This window comes from Nerophis ophidion, linkage group LG09, assembly GCF_033978795.1.
Source record: "Nerophis ophidion isolate RoL-2023_Sa linkage group LG09, RoL_Noph_v1.0, whole genome shotgun sequence".
NCBI classification, from domain to species: domain Eukaryota; kingdom Metazoa; phylum Chordata; class Actinopteri; order Syngnathiformes; family Syngnathidae; genus Nerophis; species Nerophis ophidion.
The window spans coordinates 53,905,552-53,930,668 of NC_084619.1; the positions used below are offsets into that span (position 1 = coordinate 53,905,552).

General features: G+C 40.9%; 1 protein-coding gene across 1 annotated transcript in view; it reads right to left on the reverse strand.

Moving 5' to 3' along the window:
- The window catches only part of desi2 (desumoylating isopeptidase 2), a 34,892-nt gene that overhangs the window by 7,686 nt on the left and 2,089 nt on the right, over positions 1 to 25,117 (reverse strand). The window contains exons 2-4 of the mRNA XM_061911259.1: positions 4,575 to 4,647; positions 4,393 to 4,486; positions 523 to 664 (exon numbers count right to left, since the gene is read on the reverse strand). Coding sequence (XP_061767243.1) covers positions 523 to 664; positions 4,393 to 4,486; positions 4,575 to 4,647 — 309 coding nt within the window. The remainder of the gene's footprint in view (positions 1 to 522; positions 665 to 4,392; positions 4,487 to 4,574; positions 4,648 to 25,117) is intronic.

Genomic DNA, 25,117 nt, shown 5'->3' on the forward strand with positions numbered 1-25,117 from the left:
GGCGTTTCAATCGCCAAATTCACCCTTTTTAGAGTTCGGAAATCGGTTAAAAAACATATGGTCTTTTTTCTGCAACATCAAGGTATATATTGACGCTTACATAGGTCTGGTGATAATGTTCCCCTTTAAATGATAGTCAGATCCATTTTGAAGATGCCCAAGTGATTTTTAAGCTTGATCATGTTATATTTAAGTTGAACTTTTTTTCTTTTTTTTTTAATTGGTCCTCAGTAGTCACGTACAAATTTGTGTGAATTATGCAAAATTATTTAAATTTGGTTCCCATGAACCATATTAATTATTTTTCCCCAGGGTCCCCAGTAAGAATGATCGGCACATTACTTCATCAATCCAGAGATTTAAAGACGTATATGAGCTAACTGGGCAGTGGCCATTTTACCTAATTTTTTTTATGCTTCCACAATCTGTAGAAAGGGTGGTCCCCACAAGTGATGATCATAAACTTGGTCCCCATTTCAAATGATAACCAGTATATGTGTGTTTATGCGTGTGTGTGTGTACCTCTGACAGTGCTGAGGAGAAGTGGTTGCAGTTCTTGTGCATGAGGTGATAAGCGTTGCCTTTGTACTCTTTCCCCATTTCCTCGATGACCTGCTCCACGTCGTCCTCGGTGAAGTCGGTGCTGCCAAGGACGATGGCTTCCCTGCGTGCACACGTGTGCACACACACACACACACACACACACACACACACACACACACACACACACACACACACACACACACGCGCGCGCGTCTATAAACAAGTGTGTAAACACATCACAAACATAATGCCACAATTCTTATACAGTGCATCCTCCAAGGTTAAAGTTATAAAACTGTTCTTCCCAATAGAAACTAGGTTGTGCCGATACCAATATTTTGGTACTGGTGCCGTTACAAAAATGTATTTTGATACTTTTACAAAATAGAGGGGACATAAAGAAAATATAATTATTGGCTTTGTTTTAACAAAAAAATCGAATATAAAAGACATGCACCTGGGGATAGGTTGATTGGCAACACTAAATTGGCCCTAGTGTGTGAATGAATGTTGTCTGTCAATCTGTGTTGGCCCTGCGATGAGGGGGCGACTGGTCCAGGGTGTACCCCGCCTTCCGCCCGATTGTAGCTGAGATAGGCGCCAGCGCCCCCCGCGACCCCAAAAGGGAATAAGCGGTAGAAAATGGATGGATGGATAATAAATATATGTTTCTTATTGCAATCAAAAAACTATTTTTGCATTAAATAACATAGTGAACACAGGAGACAACTTGTCTTTTTGTAGTAAGTAATCAAACAAAATCTCTTAATTGGCTGCTGGCGTATACAGTAACATATTGTGTCATTTTACATTGTATTATTTTGAAAAAATTATGAAGGACAACCTGTATAAAATTGATTATTTATCTACTTGTTCATTTAATTTTAATATCTTCTTACTTTCTCTTTTAACCTGTTTTATCTACACTTCTGTTAAAATGATCGCTTATTCTTCTGTTGTTTGGATACTTTACATATGTTCTGGGTGATACTACAAATTCTGGTATCAGTTCAATACCAAGTAGTTACAGAATCATACATGGGTCTAAATAAAAGTCCTCATGTGTCCAGAGATCTATTTCCTGAGATAATAAACAATAAATATGAGAAAAGATTTTGCGATAATAAAAAATATCAACGTAATCATTGTCGGGCTGGGCGATATGGCCTTTTATTAATATCTCGATATTTTTAGGCCAAGGCACGATACACGATATATATCTCGATATTTTGCCTTAGCTTTGAATGAACACTTGATGCATATAATCACAGCAGTATGATGATTCTGTGTGTCTACATTAAAACATTCTTGTTCATACTGCATTAATATATGTTCATTTGAAACTTTCATGCAGAGAGGGAAATCACAAGTTGAGTCCATCCATCCATCCATTTGCTACCGCTTATTCCCTTTCGGGGTCGCGGGGGGCGCTGGCGCCTATCTCAGCTACAATCGGGCGGAAGGCAGGGTACACCCTGGACAAGTCGCCACCTCATCGCAGGGCCAACACAGATAGACAGACAACATTCACACTCACACTCACACACTAGGGCCAATTTAGTGTTGCCAATCAACCTATCCCCAGGTGCATGTCTTTGGAAGTGGGAGGAAGCCGGAGTACCCGGAGGGAACCCACGCATTCACGGGGAGAACATGCAAACTCCACACAGAAAGATCCCGAGCCTGGATTTGAACCCAGGACTGCAGGAACTTCGTATTGTGAGGCAGACGCACTAACCCCTCTGCCACCGTGAAGCCAAGTCAAGTCAAATTTACCAAAACCATGTTAATTAAACAGTTATTAAGCAGTGGCACAAACATTCATGTCATTTCCAAAACAGAAAGTGCACGATTGTTCGAGACATTTTAAAAGAAGTTATTAGTGCACTTTTGTGCATGATGTCACTAAAAAGTCATATCAAAACAACACTAAATTAAAGTGCACTTTTTGTACAGAACGCCACTACAATAGTTGAAAACAAAGTGCACTTTTTTGCATGGTGTCAGACAAGATATTTCAATAACTGTCATATAAAAATGATATCCATCATAGGAAATCAAACACTGTATGTCCTTCGCTATGTTGTAGTTTCCTGCGGACTTTATCTCCTTCTGTTTTTGACTATTTTTTTCATACGGTGTTGATGTGGAAATGGTTGCTTGGGCATTTTGTGGGTGTGGCACGGAACGGAGATGTTGACATGCGGTGTTTCAAGCACTCTTCAAGCACTTTTCAAATGACGCTACAAATTAGTAGTACTGCTACTTTTTGTAGCAACGCATTTGCCGCATACATGACATATTACTCTTGTCTGTTCGACAACTTTCCGCTTGAAGCCAAACCACCGCCAGACGATGGAACCCGTGCTTTTTTTCTTGGAATTAATTTTTCCTTCATTTGTTACCAGATTCGCATCTTCTTTCTCTTGTATTACCACTCGCATCACTGTGCTAGCATCACAGCTAACTTTACCCATGCCGCTACCTCTCTGCTCCGCGAGGGCGTATGACGTTGCAGTATGGGACGTATGTAAGAAGGTGCGCTTGTTTTATGTCTCTGTGAGAAGGAGAGACAATAAAGACTGAGAAAAGCCTGTAGTGTAATGCCCGCAGCTAAAAGCAACTGCGTGAGAACATATACTCGAATATCACGATAGTCATTTTGTATATCGCACAGAGACAAACCCGCAATATATCGAGTATATAGATATATCGCCCAGCCCTAAATCATTGTAGTTTTGACTATATATGGCCCTTGTACTTGGTATCATTACAGCCGTTGTCTGTGTAGATGCACCCATTGCATTTCCATTCAGGAGTGCTAACTTGCTGTTAGCGGTTAGCTACTGTATCTTGTTACAGTGTGTAGTGACCAATGTTTAGCTCTTCCTCGTCTTGCAAAAATCATACTTTTAAGAAACATGGTTTATTTGTTGCCGTGGAGGTGATGATTAGTGATTTAGAAGAAGCTAAAACACTGCCGACTGTGGAAGGACGTTAGCCGCTATAGCTAGCGAGCCATGTTTAAAACACCTCTTCAAGAGCGGCGCTTCAGTGTGAAAATCTTCACCGTTATTTGTTTTTAAGCCAAAATACATCATTCTCCCCTTTCATGTCTCCACGGTTTGTCTGCTTGTAAGTACACCGGACGTATGCGCTGCCTAACATGCGCCGCTTGCTCATCCTACCAGCAGTATAACGACGTGACGACGGCACGACTTCATGTCCGGAAAACCATAAGTACCGGTATTTTTCAAAAGTAGCATAGTACTGTTTTTAGTTCATTATAACGCAGTGCTTTATTAGTACCGGTATACCGTAGAACAGAAGAAACAGTGGGATCGTTCTATGCCACAATGGAGGAATTCATGCAAAACCTACAATACAATATTTTTATATTAATATTTTAATATGTGTAAAAATAAGTTACCCAATGTATTATTACAATGTAATATTCAATTTCTACAACAAATACAAAAATAATAAAAAACAGTTATATTTTGTTGTTTTTTGCACAGCATTTACCTCTATTTTGTATTTATATTTTATTTAATTACTATCATTAATAGTAGCAGTATTTTTTGTATTTTAAACTCAAGGACGTTAACCACTTTGAAACATAAAGACAAAACAAAAGAGACACTGTACTATCCTATTTTTCCTGAAAAAGATGCTATATTTATGTATTAGTTATTGCTGTGATTCCGTAGGCAGTAGAGATGTGTGTGTTGTGTGTTTGTATGTCAGTCTAACACTGCAGGGCACATTAATCAGAGCAGAAGTAACAGACAGCACGCAAACACAAATAATCATAAAAATACTTTGAAAATTGCTTCACAATCTGCTTACTTGAATTTAAAGGTGTCGCCCAGTTCTGTTGCATCACCGGGCGTGATCTCAAAGATTCCTGAGAAGGGGTAAGGATGTCCCCCGTAGGCAAACTCTAATTCACAAACACAAATACACACACAGAGTCATTTAAAAATGCTTTGAGTTGAGTAAGGTGGCGCCAGTGGGGTTGTTAGGTTCACCTCGGCCATAGATCTCGATCCCTGAGTGGAAGACGCCGATGCCGAGGGAGCTGGTGAACTCATTGATCCAGTACTGCGGACGTGGAGTCACACCGTGCGAGACAAACACAAGAACACAAGAAAAGTGCATTTTAGTCCATTGAAACACTACGCAGGTGCAGGAATTTAAATAATGCTTAGCTGTTCAGTCCGCAAATCCCATGAAACGCAACACAAAATCAAAGATAAATGTTGACGTTTTCCAACTGTTCTAATAAGGGTACACACTACGGATGGGTACCGTTCACACATTTTAGATTTGGATAACAATCAGACAATTTTGGATGTACAGTGGGGCAAAATAGTATTTAGTCAGCCACCGATTGTGCAAGTTCTCCCACTTAAAACGATGACAGAGGTCTGTAATTTTCATCATAGGGACACTTCAACTGTGAGAGACAGAATGTGAAAAAAAATCCAGGAATTCACATTGTCGGAATTTTAAAGAATTTATTTGTAAATTATGGTGGAAAATAAGTATTTGGTCAACCATTCAAAGCTCTCACTGATGGACGGAGGTTTTGGCTAAAAATCTCACGATACATGGCCCCGTTCATTCTTTCCTTAACACGGATCAATCGTCCTGTCCCCTTAGCAGAAAAACAGCCCCAAAGCATGATGTTTCCACCCCTATGCTTCACAGTAGGTATGGTGTTCTTGGGATTCAACTCAGTATTCTTCTTCCTCCAAACACGAGTTGAGTTTATACCAAAATGGATACATGGATGATACAGCACAGCAGGGGTCAGGAACCTTTTTGGCTGGGGGAGCCATGAAAGCCAAACATTTTAAAATGTATTTCCGTGAGAGCCATATATTTTTTAACACTGAATACAACTAAATGCATGGAAGACCAAAATTTTTACAGTATAATAGGTCTCTAATTCTTTTTAATAACATTGTTATTTCTTGAACAGGTGCGGTAGGAAATGGATGGATGGATTAAAATGCATGAGGATGTTTTATATTTTGAACGTTATTTTTAACATCGTGATTACCAGCGGAATTATTCATTACTTATCGTGTTAAGCAATGTCAGCTAAGATTTATCTGAGAGCCATATGCAGTCATCAAAAGAGCCACATCTGGCTCTAGAGCCATAGGTTCCCTACCCCTGCAGCAGAGGATTGGGAGAATGTCATGTGGTCAGATGAAACCAAAATACAACTTTTTGGTATAAACTCAACTCGTCGTGTTTGGAGGAAGAAGAATACTGAGTTGCATCCCAAGAACACCATACCTACTGTGAAGCCTGGGGGTGGAAACATCATGCTTTGGGGCTGTTTTTCTGCTAAGGGGACAGGACGATTAACCCGTGTTAAGGAAAGAATGAATGGGGCCATGTATCGTGAGATTTTGAGCCAAAACCTTCTTCCATCAGTGAGAGCTTTGAATGGTTGACCAAATACTTATTTTCCACCATAATTTACAAATAAATTCTTTAAAATTCCTACAATGTGAATTCCTGGATTTTTTTCCCCACATTCTGTCTCTCACAGTTGAAGTGTACCTATGATGAAAATTACAGACCTCTGCCATCATTTTAAGTGGGAAAACTTGCCCAATTGGTGGCTGACTAAATACTTTTTTGCCCCACTGTATGTTTTGTTTATAGAGTTTGGAATGAGCTTGCCCCTCCACCACAAAAGGTGGAATCAAGTCAACACCAGAGCCCTAGCCAGGGGTGCTTGTAACATTCAACGACGTCCGACTAAGTTTAGTCAAATGGTTTTCTCAATGAGAGGCACACATGCATGGAACACACTACCAGCTCATATTAGGAACAAGGGCTGGTCGATATATCGATATACTGGATATATCACGGGTTTGTCTCTGTGCGATATAGAAAATGACTATATCGTGATATTCGAGTACACGTTTTCACGCAGTTGCTTTTAGCTGCGGGCATTACACTACAGGCTCTTCCCACTCTTTGTTGTCTCTCCTTCTCACAGACAACAAGCGCGCCTTTTTACATTGTCACATACATATACGCCCTCGCGGAGCAGAGAGGTAGCAGCATGGGTAACGTTAGCTGTGGTGCGAGTGGTAATACGAGGGAAAGAAGATGCGAATCTGGTAAAAAATGAAGGAAGGATTAATTCCCAAGAAAAACAGCAGGGGGTCCATCGTCTGGCGGTGGTTTGGCTTCAAGTGGGAATATGTCGAACAGACAACCGCAGCAAAAGCGTTGCTACAAAAAGTAGCATTACGTCTAATACGTAGCATCATTTGAAAAGTCACCTGCTGGAGAATGAAGAGTTCTTACTCCGCATGTCAACATCTCCATTCGGTGCCACACACCCAGACCATCAAAATGCAGAGGCAAATATTTCCAGATCAACACCGTATGACAAAAATTGTCAACAACAAAAGGAGATAATGTCCGCAGTAACCTACCACATATCGAAGGACGAACACTATTTGTGTGGGGCGGCGTAGCTCGGTTGGTAGAGTGGCCGTGCCAGCAATTTGAGGGTTGCAGGTTCGATTCCCGCTTCCGCTATCCTAGTCACTGCCGTTGTGTTCTTGGGCAAGACACTTTACCCACCTGCTCCCAGTGCCACCCACACTGGTTTAAATGTAACTTAGATATTGGGTTTCACTATGTGAAGCGCTTTGAGTCACTCGAGAAAAGCGCTTTATAAATATAATTCACTTCACTATTTGATTTCCTATTATGCAGCTAATTTTTATTTGACAGTTATTGATACATCTTGTGTGACATCATGCATAAAAGTGCACTTTATTTGTTTTAAACTATTGTAGTGGCGTGCTGTACAAAAATTGCACTTTAATTTAGTGTTGTTTTGATATGTCATCTTAGTGACATCATGCACAAAAGTGCACTCATAGCTTGTTTCAAAATGTCTTGGTTTTGAAATGACATGAATGTTTGTGCTACTGCTCAATAACTGTTTAATGAATACAGTTTTGGTCAATTTACTTAGTTGGGATTTCCCTCTCTGCATGAAAGTTTAAAATGAGCATATATTAATGCAGTATGAAGAAGAATGTTTTAATGTTGACACATAGAATCATCAAAATTCTGTGATTATATGCACCAAGAGTTCATTCAAGGCTAAGGCAAAATATCGAGATATATATCGTGTATCGTGACATGGCCTAAAAATATCGAGATATTAAAAAAAAACGCAAAGTTCAAAAGCCAGCATCTGTGATGGTATGGGGGTGCATTAGTGCCCAAGGCATGGGTAACTTACACATCTGTGAAGGCACCATTAATACTGAAAGGTACATACAGGTTTTGGAACAATATATGCTGCCATCTAAGCGCCGTCTTTTTCATGGACGCCCCTGCTTATTTCAGTAAGACAACGCCAAGCCGCATTCAGCACGTGTTACGACAACGTGGCTTTGTAAAAAAAAAAGAGAGCGCGTACTTTCCTGGCCCACCAGTCCATACATGTGTCCCGTCGAAAATGTGTGGCACATTATGAAGCGTAAAATAAGACAGCGGAGACCTCAGACTGAAGCTCTACATAAAAAAAGAATGGGAAAGAATTCCACTTTCAAAGCTTCAACATTAGTTTTTCCTCAGTTTCCAAACGTTTATTGGGTGTTGTTACAAGAAAAGGTGATGTAACACAGTGGTGAACATGTCCTTTCCCAACTACTTTGGCACGTGTTGCAGCCATGAAATTCTAAGTTAATTATTATTTGCAAAAAAAAAAAGTTTATGAGTTTGAACATCAAATATCTTCTCTTTGTAGTGCATTCAATTGAATATGGATTGAACAGGATTTGCAAATCATTTTATTTAGTTTATATTTACAACTAACACAATTTCCCAACTCATATGGAAATGGGGTTTGTAAAAAAGGCATCTTATTTTTGCATTTAGCAAACCTATCCCGCGGGACGGATTAAAACCGTTCAAGGGCCTGATCAGGCCTTTGGCCCATATATTTTACATCCCTCTCCTACACACCGCTTGTTTATTTCTACTTTTCAATGTGCACCTTTGCACAAAGGACAAAACAGCCAGCTTTTGCTGTGATTTTCCAAATCATCTTGAATGGCTGACCACGTGTGGGTTCAAGGACCAGTGAGAGTATATTATGCTGACTCATCGTGGTCCGGGAAAAGCATATTTGTATCCTTGACGACTCACTGACAAAAGAACTGGTCTTGCGCGTGCACTCTCTTCCTTCGCATCACCCAGCGGTGACATTAGAGTCTTATCACAGAGCTTGTTAAAAAGCTGCTACCTGCATTAACAAAAAATAACGAAAAAAAACAAGATATATTCCACAGCACAATATTTTTTAAGCGCTGTGTTAAAAAAAATACAAATATTTCCTGTTCTAACCCTCAGTTGTCGTCGTAACCATGACAACACTTCTAAGCGGGGAAGGGCATTTCTTTAACTACACTTCCTTGATGCACTATGATTACTTTAAGCTGGTCATATTGTCTGAACATGGCTGCCCACTGATGCACTCTGAGACAAACAGGAAATGCACTTAATGGAGACAGGGGCAGCAGGCCAGGGGCCAGAGACGGGCAGAATGGGAATAATAGAGGAATAAGAATAAAAGGGGTTTGTCGGTCTGAGCTTCCCGAAAGTCATGTAACATAGTATTGGTTTTCAAATGGAAAGGGAATTCAAAAGTTTTTTTTAACACATATACAGTGGGGCACAAAATTATTTAGTCAGCCACCGATTGTGCAAGTTCTCCCACTTAAAATGATGACAGAGGTCTGTAATTTTCATCATAAGTACACTTCAACTGTGAGAGACAGAATGTGAAAAAAAAATCCAGGAATTCACATTGTAGGAATTTCAAAGAATTTCCTTCTAAATTATGGCGGAAAATAAGTATTTGGTCAATCATCCAAAGATCTCACTGATGGAAGTAGATTTTGGTTCAAAATCTCATGATACATGGCCCCATTTATTCTTTCCTTAACACGGATCAATCGTCCTGTCTACTTAGCAGAAAAACAGCCCCAAAGCATGATGTTTCCACCCCCACAGCAACTGTTTGAGTCAAACGTTCACATTAGTTGTAGTTTTCATTACCAAATTTGTAGGTGTTGAAATCCATCCAACCTTCCATTTTCTACCACTTGTCCCTTTTTTGGGGTCGCTGGAGCCTATCCCAGCTGCATTCGAGTGGAAGGCGGGGTACACCCTGGACAAGTCGCCACCTCATCGCAGGGCCAACACGGCTAGACAGACAACATTCACACACTAGGGCCAATTTTAGTGTTGCTAATCAACCTATCCCCAGTTGCATGTCTTTGGAGGTGGGAGGAAGCCGGAGTACCCGGAGGTAACCCACTCAGTCATGGGGAGAACATGCAAACTCCACACAGAAAGATCCCGAGCCCGGGATTGAACCCAGGACTACTCAGGACCTTCGTATTGTGAGGCAGATGCACTAACCCCTGTTCCACCATGCTCTGTTGAAATCGCCATGTAAAATTGGTAATGCCAATCAGTAGCATGTATATGGCATGACCAGTGCAAATTAGCAGTGAGTTAGAAAGCTGAGCCTTACTTTTGAGCGCTTTCTATCAGGCAAGCTTGCTTTGTTGGACTGGAAAATTGCAACATTACCGGGTTTGCTATGAGTGCTTGTCTGCTCACAAAGTCGTTGAGTTGGTGCTGATTTAGCAAAAAGACGTGCTGTCACGTGTAACAAAAAGTATCAATATATATTACTATTTTGTTTGATGTAAATCGGAGCTTGGTACTTATAAAATAACCAAATTCACTTCACATTCCTGCTTGGTAACAGGTGTCTTTTTAATCACACAAAATGTCAGACATTTAAACACATGGCCAGAACGACCCCTGAACTTGAGACTTCCATCAAATGACACAATCCAGTTCACAACGCTACAATTTTTAGAACTTTAAATCTTGATCTTGCATGTGTAACCATTGCAAGGCTTGATAATCAATCAATAATTGTGTGATGAGTCTATTCTAACCTTGCCAGGCTTGATAATCAATCGACAATTGTGTGATGAGTCTATTCTAACCTCATCCTAAATTATGGCAGGCTATAAATCAATTTAGCTTTGTCACTAGATTTTCTGTTGGGATAATGCCAAAAATTTAATTTTTTCTGTTCTGTACTTGCCACAAAGTGTTTCTATTGGGATAATTCTAGTGACAACAAAGGAAGGACACACAGGGGCACAACGTTGGCCATCTTTGTATTTTTGTGTTGTCTTTGTCCTGTTCTGTTTACCAATCAACAAAGTGTAACTCTGCCTCTTTAGGTACCTTACCACTGTGATTGGTAGGATGCTAAACACTAGTATAGTGGCTCGGGCATAGTATAGTGTATACATATTGGGCAGAGTGGTTGGCCCCCAACCCCATGGTTGCGGGTTCGAACTAAAGTTCCCCGTGACCATGTCGAAATATCCTATAGCAAGAAACTGAACCTCCAGTTTCTCCTGATGCTATGTCACCACTGGTCACCATTTGCCATATAGTGAGTGATATAATCCTTTCAGGATTTTTTACATGGTAGATTGAAACATCAAGTCAAACTGAAAGAAACCAGATGAGCAGCAGTCAATCAGACCCTAGGGCAGTTCCGTTCATCCATTCATCCATACATCTTCTTCCGTTTATCCGAGGTCGAGTCGTGGGGTTCAGCAGCCTAAGCAGGGAAGCTCAGACTTCCCTCTCCCCAGTGTCTTTGTTCAACTCCTCCTGGGGGATCCCGAAGGGTTACCAGGCCAGACGGGAGACATAGTCTTCCCAACGTGTCCTGGGTCTTCCCCGTGGCCTCCTACCGATCGGAGGTGCCCTAAACACCACCCTAGGGAGGCGTTGGGGTGGCATCCTGACCAGATGCCTGAAACACCTCATCTGGCTCCTCTCAATGTGGAGGAGCGGTGGGTTGACTTTGATCTCCTCCCGGGTAGCAGAGCATCTCACCCTATCTCCAAGTTAGAGCCCCGCCACCCGTCGGAGGAAAGACATTTAGGCCGTTAGTACCCGTGATCTTGTCCTTTCAGTCATATCCCAAAGCTCATGACCATAGGTGAGGATGCGAACGTAGATCGACCGGTAAATTGAGAGCTTTGCCTTGCGGCTCAGCACCTTCTTCACCACAACTGATCGATACAGCGTCCGCATTACTGAAGACGCTGCACCAATCCGCCTGTCGATCTCACGATCCACTCTTCCCTCACTCGTGAACAAGACTCCAAGGTACTTAAACTCCTCCACATGGGACAGGGTCTCCTCCCCAACCCGGAGATGGCACTCCACCCTTTTCCGGGCGAGAACCATGAACTCAGACTTGGAGGTGCTGATTCTCATGCTGAGGCCAGTTATCCGACTCAGATCATTTCTCATTTTCCAGATCAGGACAGACAATGTGTGAAGAAATGGACCGCAGCCGGCTGTCTAAGCGAGGACAGTGGCTTACTGCCAAAAACGCTTTCCCACACAGAAATACACTACACATGTGTGCGTTTAGAAGTGCACAAGTAGCTTTTGCAAACTGTTGCGTGTAAAAGTCGATCGAGGCTAGTGCAGTCACTGGAGCGACATATAAAAGCTCTTCAGCAAATGACGACTGAAGCAAAACGCAAGAGGAAGTGAAAGAAAAGGAAGGAGAGGGAGGGTGAAATAAATTCTTTAGAACATATTTAGAGAACAAATAGATGTTCTCCTCCAGGACCAGGAGGCGTGTGGGTCGGATCGCAGCTGACTCGTCTCACCCTAAACACAAACTATTCTCCCCTCAGGCAGGAGACTACGGTCCATCCATAACCACACCTATCGCCACCTGAACAGTTTCGGCGATCAGACACATGAACAATAACAAGATCTGAAAGAATAGATAATAAAATGAGTTGTAACTGAGCTGTGTTATATGGGTTTAATGTTGCACAATAGCACCAAGAAAAATTCATAGTTCTTGAACCCGTTCTCAAACAATGGCAATTAAAACAATTCGGATTGTATTCGAAGAAAGAAGAAAAGGAAGTAATGAAGGAACAAGGTTCTGGAGTAGTCCTATCCAAGTCTGTGAACTTGAACTTTTGAGCGGTAAAGCGTCTTTTGAGACAATCTGAACGTTTCAGTTGGGATTGATTCAATGCCCTGAGACTACAATGACCTGGGTGAATGAGAATATTCACAGGCACGTGGCACAAAGGCCTGTGAGGGCTAATTGCGATAGAGCTGTGTAGAATTAAAATGTCACACAGCTTTCTTGTGAGAGAAAGTCTCTACCCGCATGATAATAAACCATGTGAACGGTCCTGAACACGCCAATGGTGACACAAAACAACATCTTACATTTAATCAATTGGGTCCTGACTGGAAAAATACAAGGAATGGAATCTGCGATCAATACACACGAGGGCTGCAGCTAGGGAAGTAACAATAAACTGTAATGATGTTAACCGTGGTAAACATTTTGACAGTTATTATTACAGTTTTATACTAACATCTTTGAAAACCCATGAATGATAACTGTACTTTGATAAACTACCGGATTTGCTAGCGCCAGCTCGCTAGCTTAGATGCTGACATGAACAAAATACCCCAATCCAAACTTACGGAAACATATTACTGTCTGAGCAACTCTGCTTTTCAATTGTGCTCTCTTGGAACAGAGTCATCGTTCTATATGATGTGAGACAGAGGTGTTTTTAGGTGCGTTAAAAGGACTGCTGAACAGAGTAGGACGCCACAGCACCCTCCAGAAATAATAAATAATATTAATAGAGTTTTTTTGTTGGCAGCACGGTGGACCAGGGGTTAGTTCATGTGCCTCCCAATACCAAGGTGGTGAGTTCAATCCCGTGCCCAGGATCGAACCCAGGACCTTTGTATTGTGAGGCACACACACTAACCCCTGTACCGCTGTGCTGCCACAGTACAAACCAATATTAAAAACAATAAAAGCTTAGCCATTAAAACAGATAAAATAGTAAGACTAAGACACTATTAGTGAAGCATAGGAGACATATGTATATATTTTTACAGTGTTTATTTGTTCTTGTTATTAAAAAAATATCGTGGTCAAAGAATAATAATATTGATAATGTGATAATTTTGGTCACGATAACTGTGATATAAAATTTTCATATTGTTCTATCCTTGGCTGCAGCTATCGGTTATTTTAGTAATCGAGTAATCTATCGGTGGCGACTTGTCCAGGGTACACACCGCCTTCCGCCCGATTGTAGCTGAGATAGGCTCCAGCGCCCCCCAGCGACCCTGAAGGAAATCAGCGGTAGAAAATGGATGGATGAATGGAGTAATCTATCGATTATTTTCTTTGATTCATCGAGTTATCAGACAAAACACATTTAATAGCCCCCATGCAATTTTTTTTTGATTTTTATAATCTTTTTTTTTATTTAAATAAATGCAGATAATATTAAAATTGCACTTTTAACATGTGTGCATTAAAAAAAATGGAATAAAAACTTTCCACTGTTCACCGTCACACAGATCACGACATCCACAAACCACCGCTCTAATGTGCGCTCTAATACAGCAGCCGTGCAGAAACTATGTCCCCCTATTTAAAATTTTGGGCACTCCAGTCGTATTTTATAAATTTTTATTAGTTAGACTTAAATAATTAATCGAAGCAACATAATGTAAATCGAAGCTTTATCTAATCAAATAAGGGTTGTACAGAATACCGGTACTAATGAATTAAAAAAGGTACTATATGGTCGTTTAAAAATACAGATACTTTTGTTTCATTCGCCTGACGGTGTGACATTGCAGGTATTATAAGCCGAGGCACATGTGAATCAACACACATAGAGCACGTGGAGACAAAAATTGGGGAAATTGACATATTTTTGGCTTCAAAACTATTGATAAAAGGTGCAACAATGCACTGTAGAATCTTCGTTAGCTATAGCGGACAACGTCCCTCCAAAGTGTTTTAGCTACTTTTACAGCACTAATCCTCGCCTCCATGGCGACAACTAAATTATGTTTCTTTCAAGTACCATACCAGCGGGATGAGGAATAGCTACGCATGCTTTAGTACACACCGTTGTAGAGTACAATAGCGAACTGCGAACAGCAAGCTAGCACTCCTGAATGTAAACAAATGGGTGGATCTATACAATTATCGATACTACAATGATTAGTTCGATATCTTTTTTATAACCACAATATCTTCTGACATTTTTGTTATTTTTATGGATTCAAGAAACAAATCCCTGGACACAAGAGGACTTTAATAATGACCAATATATGACCCTCTAACAACTTGGTATTGGATCCATACCCAAATAAGTAGTATCAAACCCAAAACTTGTGTAAAGTGTCAAACAAGAGAAGAAAAAGTGCTTACTACATTTTAACAGAAGTGGAGGTAGAACATGCCAAAACAAAGTAACCAGACATTAAGAATAAATGGACAAGTACAATCCATCTGTCCATTTTATACCGCTTGTCCCTCATACTTTTGACAAAATATGTGAAACAAAATAAAAAATATCAATATTGCCAATAATGACATTTTATTTTGAAAAGTATCCAAAAACATTTTGGTATCACTACAGATACCAAAATATTGGTATCGAAACAAGACTTAATCAAATGAATAGGTTAATCCTCACATCCCAGGTACACACGTATGATTCCCTTTTTCTCGATTTAATAATATTGCAATTGGGCCTTTTTCAGCTACAAAGTCCCACATTGGCTGTAATGGCTGGTAGTTTAAGCCCCACCTGTGGTAAAGTTAAAGTTAAAGTACCAACGACTGTCACACACACTAGGTGTGGTGAAATGTGTTCTCTGTGTTTGACCCAATCCCTTGATCACCCCCTGGGAGGTGAGGAGAGAAGTGGGCAGCAGCAGTGCCGCGCCCGGGTATCATTTTTGGTGATTTAACCCCCAATTCCAACCCTTGATGCTGAGTGCCAAGCAGGGAGATAACGGGTCCCATTTTTATAGTCATTGGTATGACTATAAAAACTCACAACTCACAACCTGCTGATCTCAAGGCGGACACACTAAGTCAGGGGTCGGCAACCCAAAATGTCGAAAGAGCCATATTGGACCAAAAATACAAAAACAAATACGTCTAGAACCGCAAAAAGTTAAAAGCCATATTACATACAGATAGTGTGTCATGAGATATCAATTGAAATATGAGCACTTAAAATGAAACTAAATGAGCTCAAATATAGCTACAAATGAGGCATAATGATGCAATATGTACTACAGCTAGCCTAGATAGCATGTTAGCATCGATTAGCTTGCAGTTATGCAGTGACCAAATATGTCTGATTAGCACTCCACACAAGTCAATAACATCAACAAAACTCACCTTTGTGCATTCATGCACAACGTTAAAAGTTTGGTGGACAAAATGAGACTGAAAAACAAGTGGCATAAAACACGTCTTACAAAGTCGGAGAAAGTTATACGTGTAAACAAACTACAGTGAGTTCAATTACCGCCAAAATTAGTAGGACAAAACGAAGCTCGCCAAATACTCGAAATCAGTGAAGCATGTTTAAGATAAACAGTATGCTTTATGACAATTAGGGAGGTTTGTGTCATGTTTGTCCTCCTACAGAAACCATATTAAAACAAATAATATATATGTTTTTTTCCCCTCATTTTCCATTTTCATATCCTTTTGAAAAAGCTCCAGAGAGCCACTAGGGCGGCGCTAAAGAGCCGCATGCGGCTCCAGAGCCACGGGTTGCCGACCCCCGCATTAAGTAATGTAAGTTAACTGGTTAGGAAAGAGATTTCATGAAACACGAAGGGAATTAAAGGCCTACTGAAACCCACTACTACCGACCACGCAGTCTGATAGTTTATATATCAATGAAGAAATATTAACATTGCAACACATGCCAATACGGCCGGTTTAGTTTACTAAATTACAATTTTAAATTTCCCGCAGAATTTCTTGTTGAAAACGTTGCGGAATGATGACACGTGCGTGTGACTTCTCGAGTTGGAGGGGACATATTAGCGCAGCACCACTAGCGGCTAAAAGTCGTCTCTTTTCATCGCATAATTGCACAGTATTCTGGAAATCTGTGTTGCTGAATCTTTTGCAATTTGTTCAATTAATAATGGAGAAGTCAAAGTAGAAAGATGGAGGTGGGAAGCCTTAGCCTTTAGCCACAAAAACACACAGTGTTTCCTTGTTTAAAATTGAAGCTTTACTATGGATCAGAGCAGTCAAGTGAACATGGATCCCGACCACTTGTCAACCGGCAGGTTTCGGTGAGAAAATTGTGGTAACAGGTCGCCTCTTACCGGAGCTCAGCGGAACTTCTGTCGTGCTGCTGCAGCCGTGACTAATTCCCTCAGAGATTGGCGTCAAGACACCCGTGGACACACCCCTCCGACTATCAGGTACTATATAATCTCACTAAAACACTAGCAACACAATAGAAAGATAAGGGATTTCCCAGAATTATCCTAGTAAATGTGTCTAAAAACATCTGAACCACTCACAATGCAATCACCTTTTTTTTTTCTAGTCTTTCGCTATCAATATCCTCAGCCACGATCTTTCATCCTCGCTCAAATAAATGGGGAAATTGTCGTTTTTTCGGTCCAAATAGCTCTTTTTGTTGGAGGCTCCCATTATAAACAATATGAGGATGTGAGGAGCCCTCACACGGGTGACGTCATTGTCTGCGACTTCCGGTAAAGGCAAGGCTTTTTATTAGCGACCAAAAGTTGCGAACTTTATCGTCGATGTTCTCTACTAAATCCTTTCAGCAAAAAAATGGCAATATCGCGAAATGATCAAGTATGACACATAGAATGGACCTGCTATCCCCGTTTAAATAAGAAAATCTCATTTCAGTAGGCCTTTAAATGCAGCGCCTGGTAGTTTGTGTTTACACGCCGACAACAACCTTGTTAGCCGATAAACAGGACACAAGGGCGACCATTGAAGGACTCCAAGACAATAACCTTACATGCAGATGCACCACGGGGAATCCATATCAATCAATGATTCATCAATACCCCCTACTGACTCATCCCCCTGCATGGTGACAACATAGCGACTCGGTCAGCCTCACACATGAGGAAATGCACTGTGGCTTACTGACACAGTGGTTTGGGGGCCCCTTGTCTTCTGCTTTGTTTCGCCCTGAAGAGAACTGCAATGCTGATTCGCTACACGTCAGACGCAGGAAGACGACGCAAGAACAGCACATGATGATCATGCTCTGTTTTGGACACAGCAGCTTAAAAAAAAAAAGTGGGTCGAGGAGCAATTATTGCTCCACACCTTACGTGGTAATGAAATACGGCAGCAATAAGACTAACAGGTTGTTTTAACGTGTTTAGCTATCTTGAACCTTATATGAACGTATTGTGAAATGCGGGTTTGAATCTGTTCGACGTTTGCTCCCACCCACACCTGAAAAACATGGCTAACTTGAGACTAGTCTACATTGTTCACAGGTGTGAATATGAGTGTGCGTATCGTCTAATCTAGGGCACGTTTCTAATCTTTTGGACCCCTGGGCCCAATTCATCCACTAGAAAGAGGCCTTTGGCCCAGTCAATTATTATTACACTGATTATGAACCGTATCTTCCGGACTATCCAGCGCACTGGTATATAAGCAGCACTCACCGAATTTTCGAAGACAAAAATATTTTCCCATATATTAGCAGCACCGGACTGACTATAAGCCGCAGATGTTAGACATCACATGGACAAAGATAAGATCGTCTGGAGGAAAGTTCTGTAGTCAGATGAAACAAAAAATTAGCTGTTTGGCCACAATACCAAGCAATATGTTTGGAGGAGAAAAGATTAAGTCTTTAATCCCAGGAACACCATAACTACCGGCAAGCATGGTGGTGGTAATATTATGCTCTGGGCCTGTTTTGTTGCCAATGCAACTGGTGCTTTACAGAGAGTAAATGGGACAGTGAAAAAGGAGGATTACCTCCAAATTCTTTAGGATAATGACCACCAAACACCCGACAAAAGTGGTAAAGGAATGGCTAAATCAGGCTAGAATTAAGGTTTTACAATGGCCTTCCCGAAGTCCTGACTTAAACGTCTGGACATGGCTGAAGAAACAAGTCCATGTCAGAAAACCAACACATTCAGCTGAACTGCAAACATTTTGTCAAGAGGAGTGGTCAAAAACTCAACCAGAAGCTTGTGGATGGCAACCAAAAGTGCCTTATTGCAGTGGAACTTGCCAAGGGACATGTAACCAAATATTAACATTGCTGTATTTTAGGGGTGTAACGGTACCCAAAAATTTCGGTTCGGTACATACCTCGGTTTGGAGGTCATGGTGCGATTCATTTTCGGTACAGTAAGAAATCAACAAAATATACATTTTTTGGTTATTCCTTTACCAAATTTGTAAACAATGGCATAACATACATATACACACAGGGTCCATTGCCAGGGTAATTGTGGTAAACGTATATAAAATAAAAACTAAATAAAATAAGGCTCAGAATGGTTCCTTAACAAAACCTTTCTACATATAAAGTGCTTTTTTTGATTGATTGAAACTTTTATTAGTAGATTGCACAGTACAGTACATATTCCGTACCACTAAATGGTAACACCCCAATAAGTTTTTCAACTTGTTTAAATCGGGGTCCACGTTTATCAACATTAAACTGCCTCAAGTTGTTGCTCAGATTAAATAAAATGACAAAACTTTTATTTTACATATAAAAAGTGCAACATTAAACAGTCTCAAGTCAACTCAGCCTCAGATTAACTTTTATTCCCCCCCCCCCCCCCCCCCCCCCCCAGCCTGGCTAACTTGGCAGTAAGAGGATATATGGGCTCATTGTTCTTCCACCATAGAAGTGGGTCAAAATCTAGTTTTAATGCAATATGGACTAAAATCTGCTGCCATAAAACATTTGCTATTGCTTTAGCCCTGCCTGACTCGCCGACAAGAGGCTGCTTGAATGCGGTGGTGACGCTTCAAATGGGTTAAACTTAGCATGAGCTATGAGAGTAGCGTATATGTGTGTGTGGCCCTTTAATATGTGACAGCATGTGAGGTGAGTGTGTGGGCGAGCGAGGTGAGGGAGCGGTAGCTTGAGTGCGGGAGTGGCTAGTGTTTTGTTGGATTGGCTGTGTGCAAGGCCTCAATAAAGCCACGATTTGCAACTAATCGCCTGACTCTTCATTTACCCTGGAGTCTGGAGCTGTGGAAAGGGTGAAGGGTGTTGCCCCCAAGAATACATCTGCCCTTGAGGAGTGTCTCCCCTGCGCTCCTCGACTACGGTCTGGGAGCCGGAAGCAGGAAAGGTGCAACACATGTTTGATGTGTTGTCACAAGCAGCTGCTGAACAATGTCGGCAAACCTCTGTCCTCCATTTTTGTATCGCGCAGCCAAAGTGTTCCCACACGGGAGATCTTAACGAAGCAGGAGGATATTCCAGCTCTGGCTTTTACATGTTGTCCTAACCCGGTCGCGGCTAGCATGTGTACTCGTTCGGTACACCTCCGAACCGAACCGAACCGAAACCCCCGTATCGAAACGGTTCAATACAAATACACGTACCGTTACACCCGTATACGTATGTATACTTTTGACCCAGCAGATTTGGTCACATTTTTCAGTAGACCCATAATAAATTCATAAAAGAACCAAACTTCATGAATGTTTTTTTTTTTTGACCAACAAGTATGTGCTCCAATCACTCTGTCACAAAAGATAAGAGTTGTAGAAATGATTGGAAACTCAAGACAGCCATGACATTATGTTCTTTACAAGTGTATGTAAACTTTTAACCACGACTGTTTTTACGTTGTCCAATTAAATCGACTTTTGTCAAAATTTGTAAATGTTTACTTACATATCTTAATTATTTCCACACATTGCCTGTAACATAGTAGTAAAACGGTTGATCAAACAAAAGAGAAGTCATCGTCATGGACCCACTAAGTGCGGAGGCTAGCTCTCCAATGAGCTAAACAGACTCAATAACTCCATGGTGATGTTTTGGTTTGTTCAAACAACTAGAACAATACAAAAAGAATGCCATTGTAAGTTAATAATATTAACACAGATACTCTTGAATGTGTTAACATATTCGCTAATGCTAACAACGCTAGCTTAATTACATCACACATGGGGCCGTTTCGTAAATATGGATTGTTTTAGGTATATTGTAAGACTTACAAATGTTGCTTGGAGTGATGAACGTAGAATTCATACGTGTAGAAATGCTGTGTAAGGCTAGAAGACAGAACGGCACTTGCACTTCTGGTCGAATGTACTAAACAGAAGGGCACTGCAGGACAAACAATAACACACCTTTTAGTCTTTGCTTGTTTAGTTTTTTTTTATTATTTGCAGTTTGGCCATCAGCGAAAAAATACATAAATTAGCCGCACCGTTTTATAAACCGCAGGGTCCCAAGCCAGGAAAAATGTAGGAGCATATAGTCTGGAATTTACGGTTATTATATTTAACCTAAAGTTTGCAACCTTGTCAAATGATATGAAAGCATGTGTTAATCACAAAGATTAATATTTATTTAACACCTAAACCTTAGGCTTAGGTCAGGCTGATTAGAAAAATAAGTACTGACCAAATATCCTGCATAAGAAGAGAAAAAAAATAACTAATGTAAAATAAATGAACATACAATTATATTGTGCTAAAATAAACAAAATTAATAATGAATATGTTTTTTTTAACTAAACTGTCAATAACATTGAAGTAACATACAGCTTCACCAACTGAGTACCGCTGTGGTCCCATATGGACCACAGCTGAGAAACAGATTTTTGGCAGCCTAGCTTTTGGTTAAGAAACACTGGTCGAGGGTGTACCTCACCTCTCAAATCTTTATTAATCACGTGAAAGTCAACGATGTGACAAAGAACATTTTACAACAATCAATCTGGGGATCTAGAAATCTGGTCAGGACACTCCTCACTCTTTTGCCTTCACCTTCATTGTCCATTCGTTTTTGGTGACTTTATATTTTTCTCTCTGGCACTCATCGAGGGTGGTCGCTCCCCTTTCCTCTCCTGCTTGCTTCTTTGTTTTGTCTTGTCTTAACTTTCTTATTGCCTCTTATTGCACTGCTCTCCAAATCTAAACATTGGAACTATTTAACTGGCCTCAACAAAATTGACAAGATCTTGGGTTTGGGTGAACCTGCTGTCGTGACGAAGCGGTTGTTGCTGGACACACGACGGACTCTTGGGAGAAGGAGGGCGCGTGCCTGGCGACCCTTTTCTGTCGAGGACGTGAAGATATCCACCTATTCGGAATTATGACAACAGGACATCTGCTGATTGGAGTAAGCGTTGCTCTGGTTTGTCGACAAATTGGAAGTTGCTGGCAGTCTTCAAAATTCCCCAAAGCTGCCACAAATTAATGGAGGATGCGGGAAGAACTGTGGATTACATCAGACTGTCTACCCCGCAGTTTTTGAGGACCAGTCACAGACAATTTTAGAGTGAAAAACTAATTTTATTTTCACTCGCATACAAATCATTTTAACTTGGATTGTTTCCCTGGCTTCGAGACACTCCCAAAGATCACTGCCGCGAAGACACAACAAACTCCCTTCTTGTCTCTCATGGACACACACCTGTTGTTGTGGACTTTGGACTAGGGACGGCAAAATACATCAAGGCCGCGGAACAGAGACACACTATGGGCTTATACACACACACACACACACACACACACACACACACACACATCCACAAAAAAATATACGCCACACATACACCCCCCCTTCCCCCAACCCAACGCCCTCGACGCAAATCCCGTAGGGGTGATGAATGGAGGGTCAGCACCTGAGAGCTCATACCTACCACCATGACCTTGAACTACCTTCCCTCTGCTGCTAGATATCTCGAGATGTATGTTGTAATATGTATATGTGCTTTGCTATAGAGGTTTTTTCTCACTCCGAACTGGGCCCCCTTAGGAACCCAGTCTGGATTATATATTTTTACTCATCCTTCCCCAGCGTTTACCTTTTTCCCATAAGGCGCCCCATCAGCATTCGTGTTCTGTAACCCTGTACACTGTTTGTCTAATCTTGGAACAGGTTTGTGCTGAAAACAAAGTTTTGTTGTACTTGTGCAATGACAATAAAGACCTACCTACATACCTATCTACCTATACTCTAGACCTAGACGTTTAATCCGAGACATACATGGCGGACAATAACTGACACAGTCTGCTTTGCCAGTCCAAAAGCATTCGCCGTTTTCCGTAGCCTTCCCTGGACGGCCAGGTAATACAAAGCACACGCTACCTTTTTTATCACATCCACGGGAGCCTGCATTCTCATTGTCTCTCCTTCGACAAATGGCCAAAGTTTTCCGGTAAGTACAATCACAGCTGACCTCAACATTCGAAAGTTATCTTGCCGTCCGAAAAGTGTTGTATCCCAAATAGCTGCAATCGCTTTCTCTTAAGGTATTCGTGCATGATTTCAACAAGCGTCTGTACAGACGAAAGGAAAAACACGGGCATGTCTGGATGACTCGCCTCCATATTTCCATTAGTTCGCTCCGAGTTAAGAAACCGCTTTATCATGAAGCTGATAGTGGTGCGTTCTTTCTGTCGTCACTTCCTGTGTGCGGTGCGGTCTTTCTGACGTCACTTCCTTTACCAAATTCAGTTTGTAAACCAGGCTTTGGCAATCATTTTGACTCGGGGGCCACATTTTAGAGAAAAAAATGTGTCTGGGAGCCAGTATATCTATTTTAGGAACACTAATAAAAAACTTCACAATAATATCTGATTGAATGCTGAAAACGTTATGACAGACCGCCTTAAAAAACGTAATGGATATTTATTTTTTTCTATGAACGATAAAACACTGAATAATGACAAAATATGGATGTCACACCCCCTTTCGATTGACATATTTTGCAAACAAGAGAAACGCAACAAAAATGCAACAAACAGTGAAATATGAAAGCGAAGGGTACAAAATAAACCCACCTACAATCTGATATATCTGATATATCACTAAGCTTTAGAACTTTGTTGTGAAAAGCTCCTTCCGCGTCTGTGGAAAAGCTTAACGCCCACACTGGTTGTTGCCTTGTCTGAGCTGCTGTGACGTAGATTACCATAGCAATTAATTAGATTACCATAGTAAGTGGTATATCATCCATAAGCACAGATTCCAACCATTGAAAGACTTAGTATAGTTCAAGACTTACGGTCATGAGAGAACATCACTGTACATAATAATGGCAGCTACACTTTCCATTTTAAAGATCTAAAAAAATTATTTGGGAATGTCTGGCAGGCCAGATTGAAAAGCATAACGGGCCTTATGTGGCCCCCGGGCCTTAAGTTGCCCATGTCTGTTGTAAGCGATCAATGAGTCCATGCAAAGCTAAGAGTCGCAGATTCAAGAAATACACCGCGCACTTACCCGTGTAAAAAGTTATCCGAGGGGGTGGACCTTAAACAATAGTTTAGAGTGGCTGAAACGAGGCTTAGGTTAAATAATTATTTGTTTAAGGTGTTATCCGGCTTAGTGTAGACATAGTTTAGGTCTACAGGCGATGGGAACTGACACGTTCACCTGCATGAAAACGGAAAGAGTCCGTTGCTGTGATTGATTGAAACTTTTATTAGTAGATTGCCCAGTACAGTACATATCCCGTACAATTGACCACTAAATGGTAACACCCGAATAAGTTTTTCAACTTGTTTAAGTCGGGGTCCACGTGAATCAATTCATGTGGCAGATCCGTTCCGCTGCCAGGACGCATCCAGTGGAAATCTGGGTTTACAAATGGCGGTATGGAGCCACACTCTTCATTCAGTGCTGATGTTTCCTTAAAATTGCTGCCCATTTGCACATGTTTACGTTGGCCCTTGGAGGCAAATTGTTTGGACACCCTGATGTATTGGAAAGCTTCCCTTTGACGGGGAATAACTTTCAAACAGTTCAAAATGAACAGCTCGCTCGCACTTTCATATGATCAGATAAACTTACCATTGTTTATTAGAGGTTTTACATATTTAAACCACACTATGAACACACAAAGCTTTGTGTTGGTTTGTTGGACAGACTTTTTTGGGCCAACTTACCCTATAATGGAAAATAACCTGCTATAGAACGCAAAGCATAACATGAAATTGCATGAAATTTACAAACCCCGTTTCCATATGAGTTGGGAATATGTGTTAGATGTAAATATAAACGGAATACAATGATTTGCAATTCCTTTTCAACCCATATTCAGTTGAATATGCTAAAAAGACAACATATTGGATGTTCAAACTGATAAACATGTTTTTTTGTTGCAAATAATCATTAACTTAAGAATTTGATGCCAGCAACACGTGACAAAGAAGTTGGGAAAGGTGGCAATAAATACTGATAAAGTTGAGGAATGCTCATCAAACACTTATTTGGAACATCCCACAGGTGTGCAGGCTAATGGGGAACAGGTGGGTGCCATGATTGGCTATAAAAACAGCTTCCCAAAAAATGCTCAGTCTTTCACAAGAAAGGATGGGGCGAGGTACACCCCTTTTTCC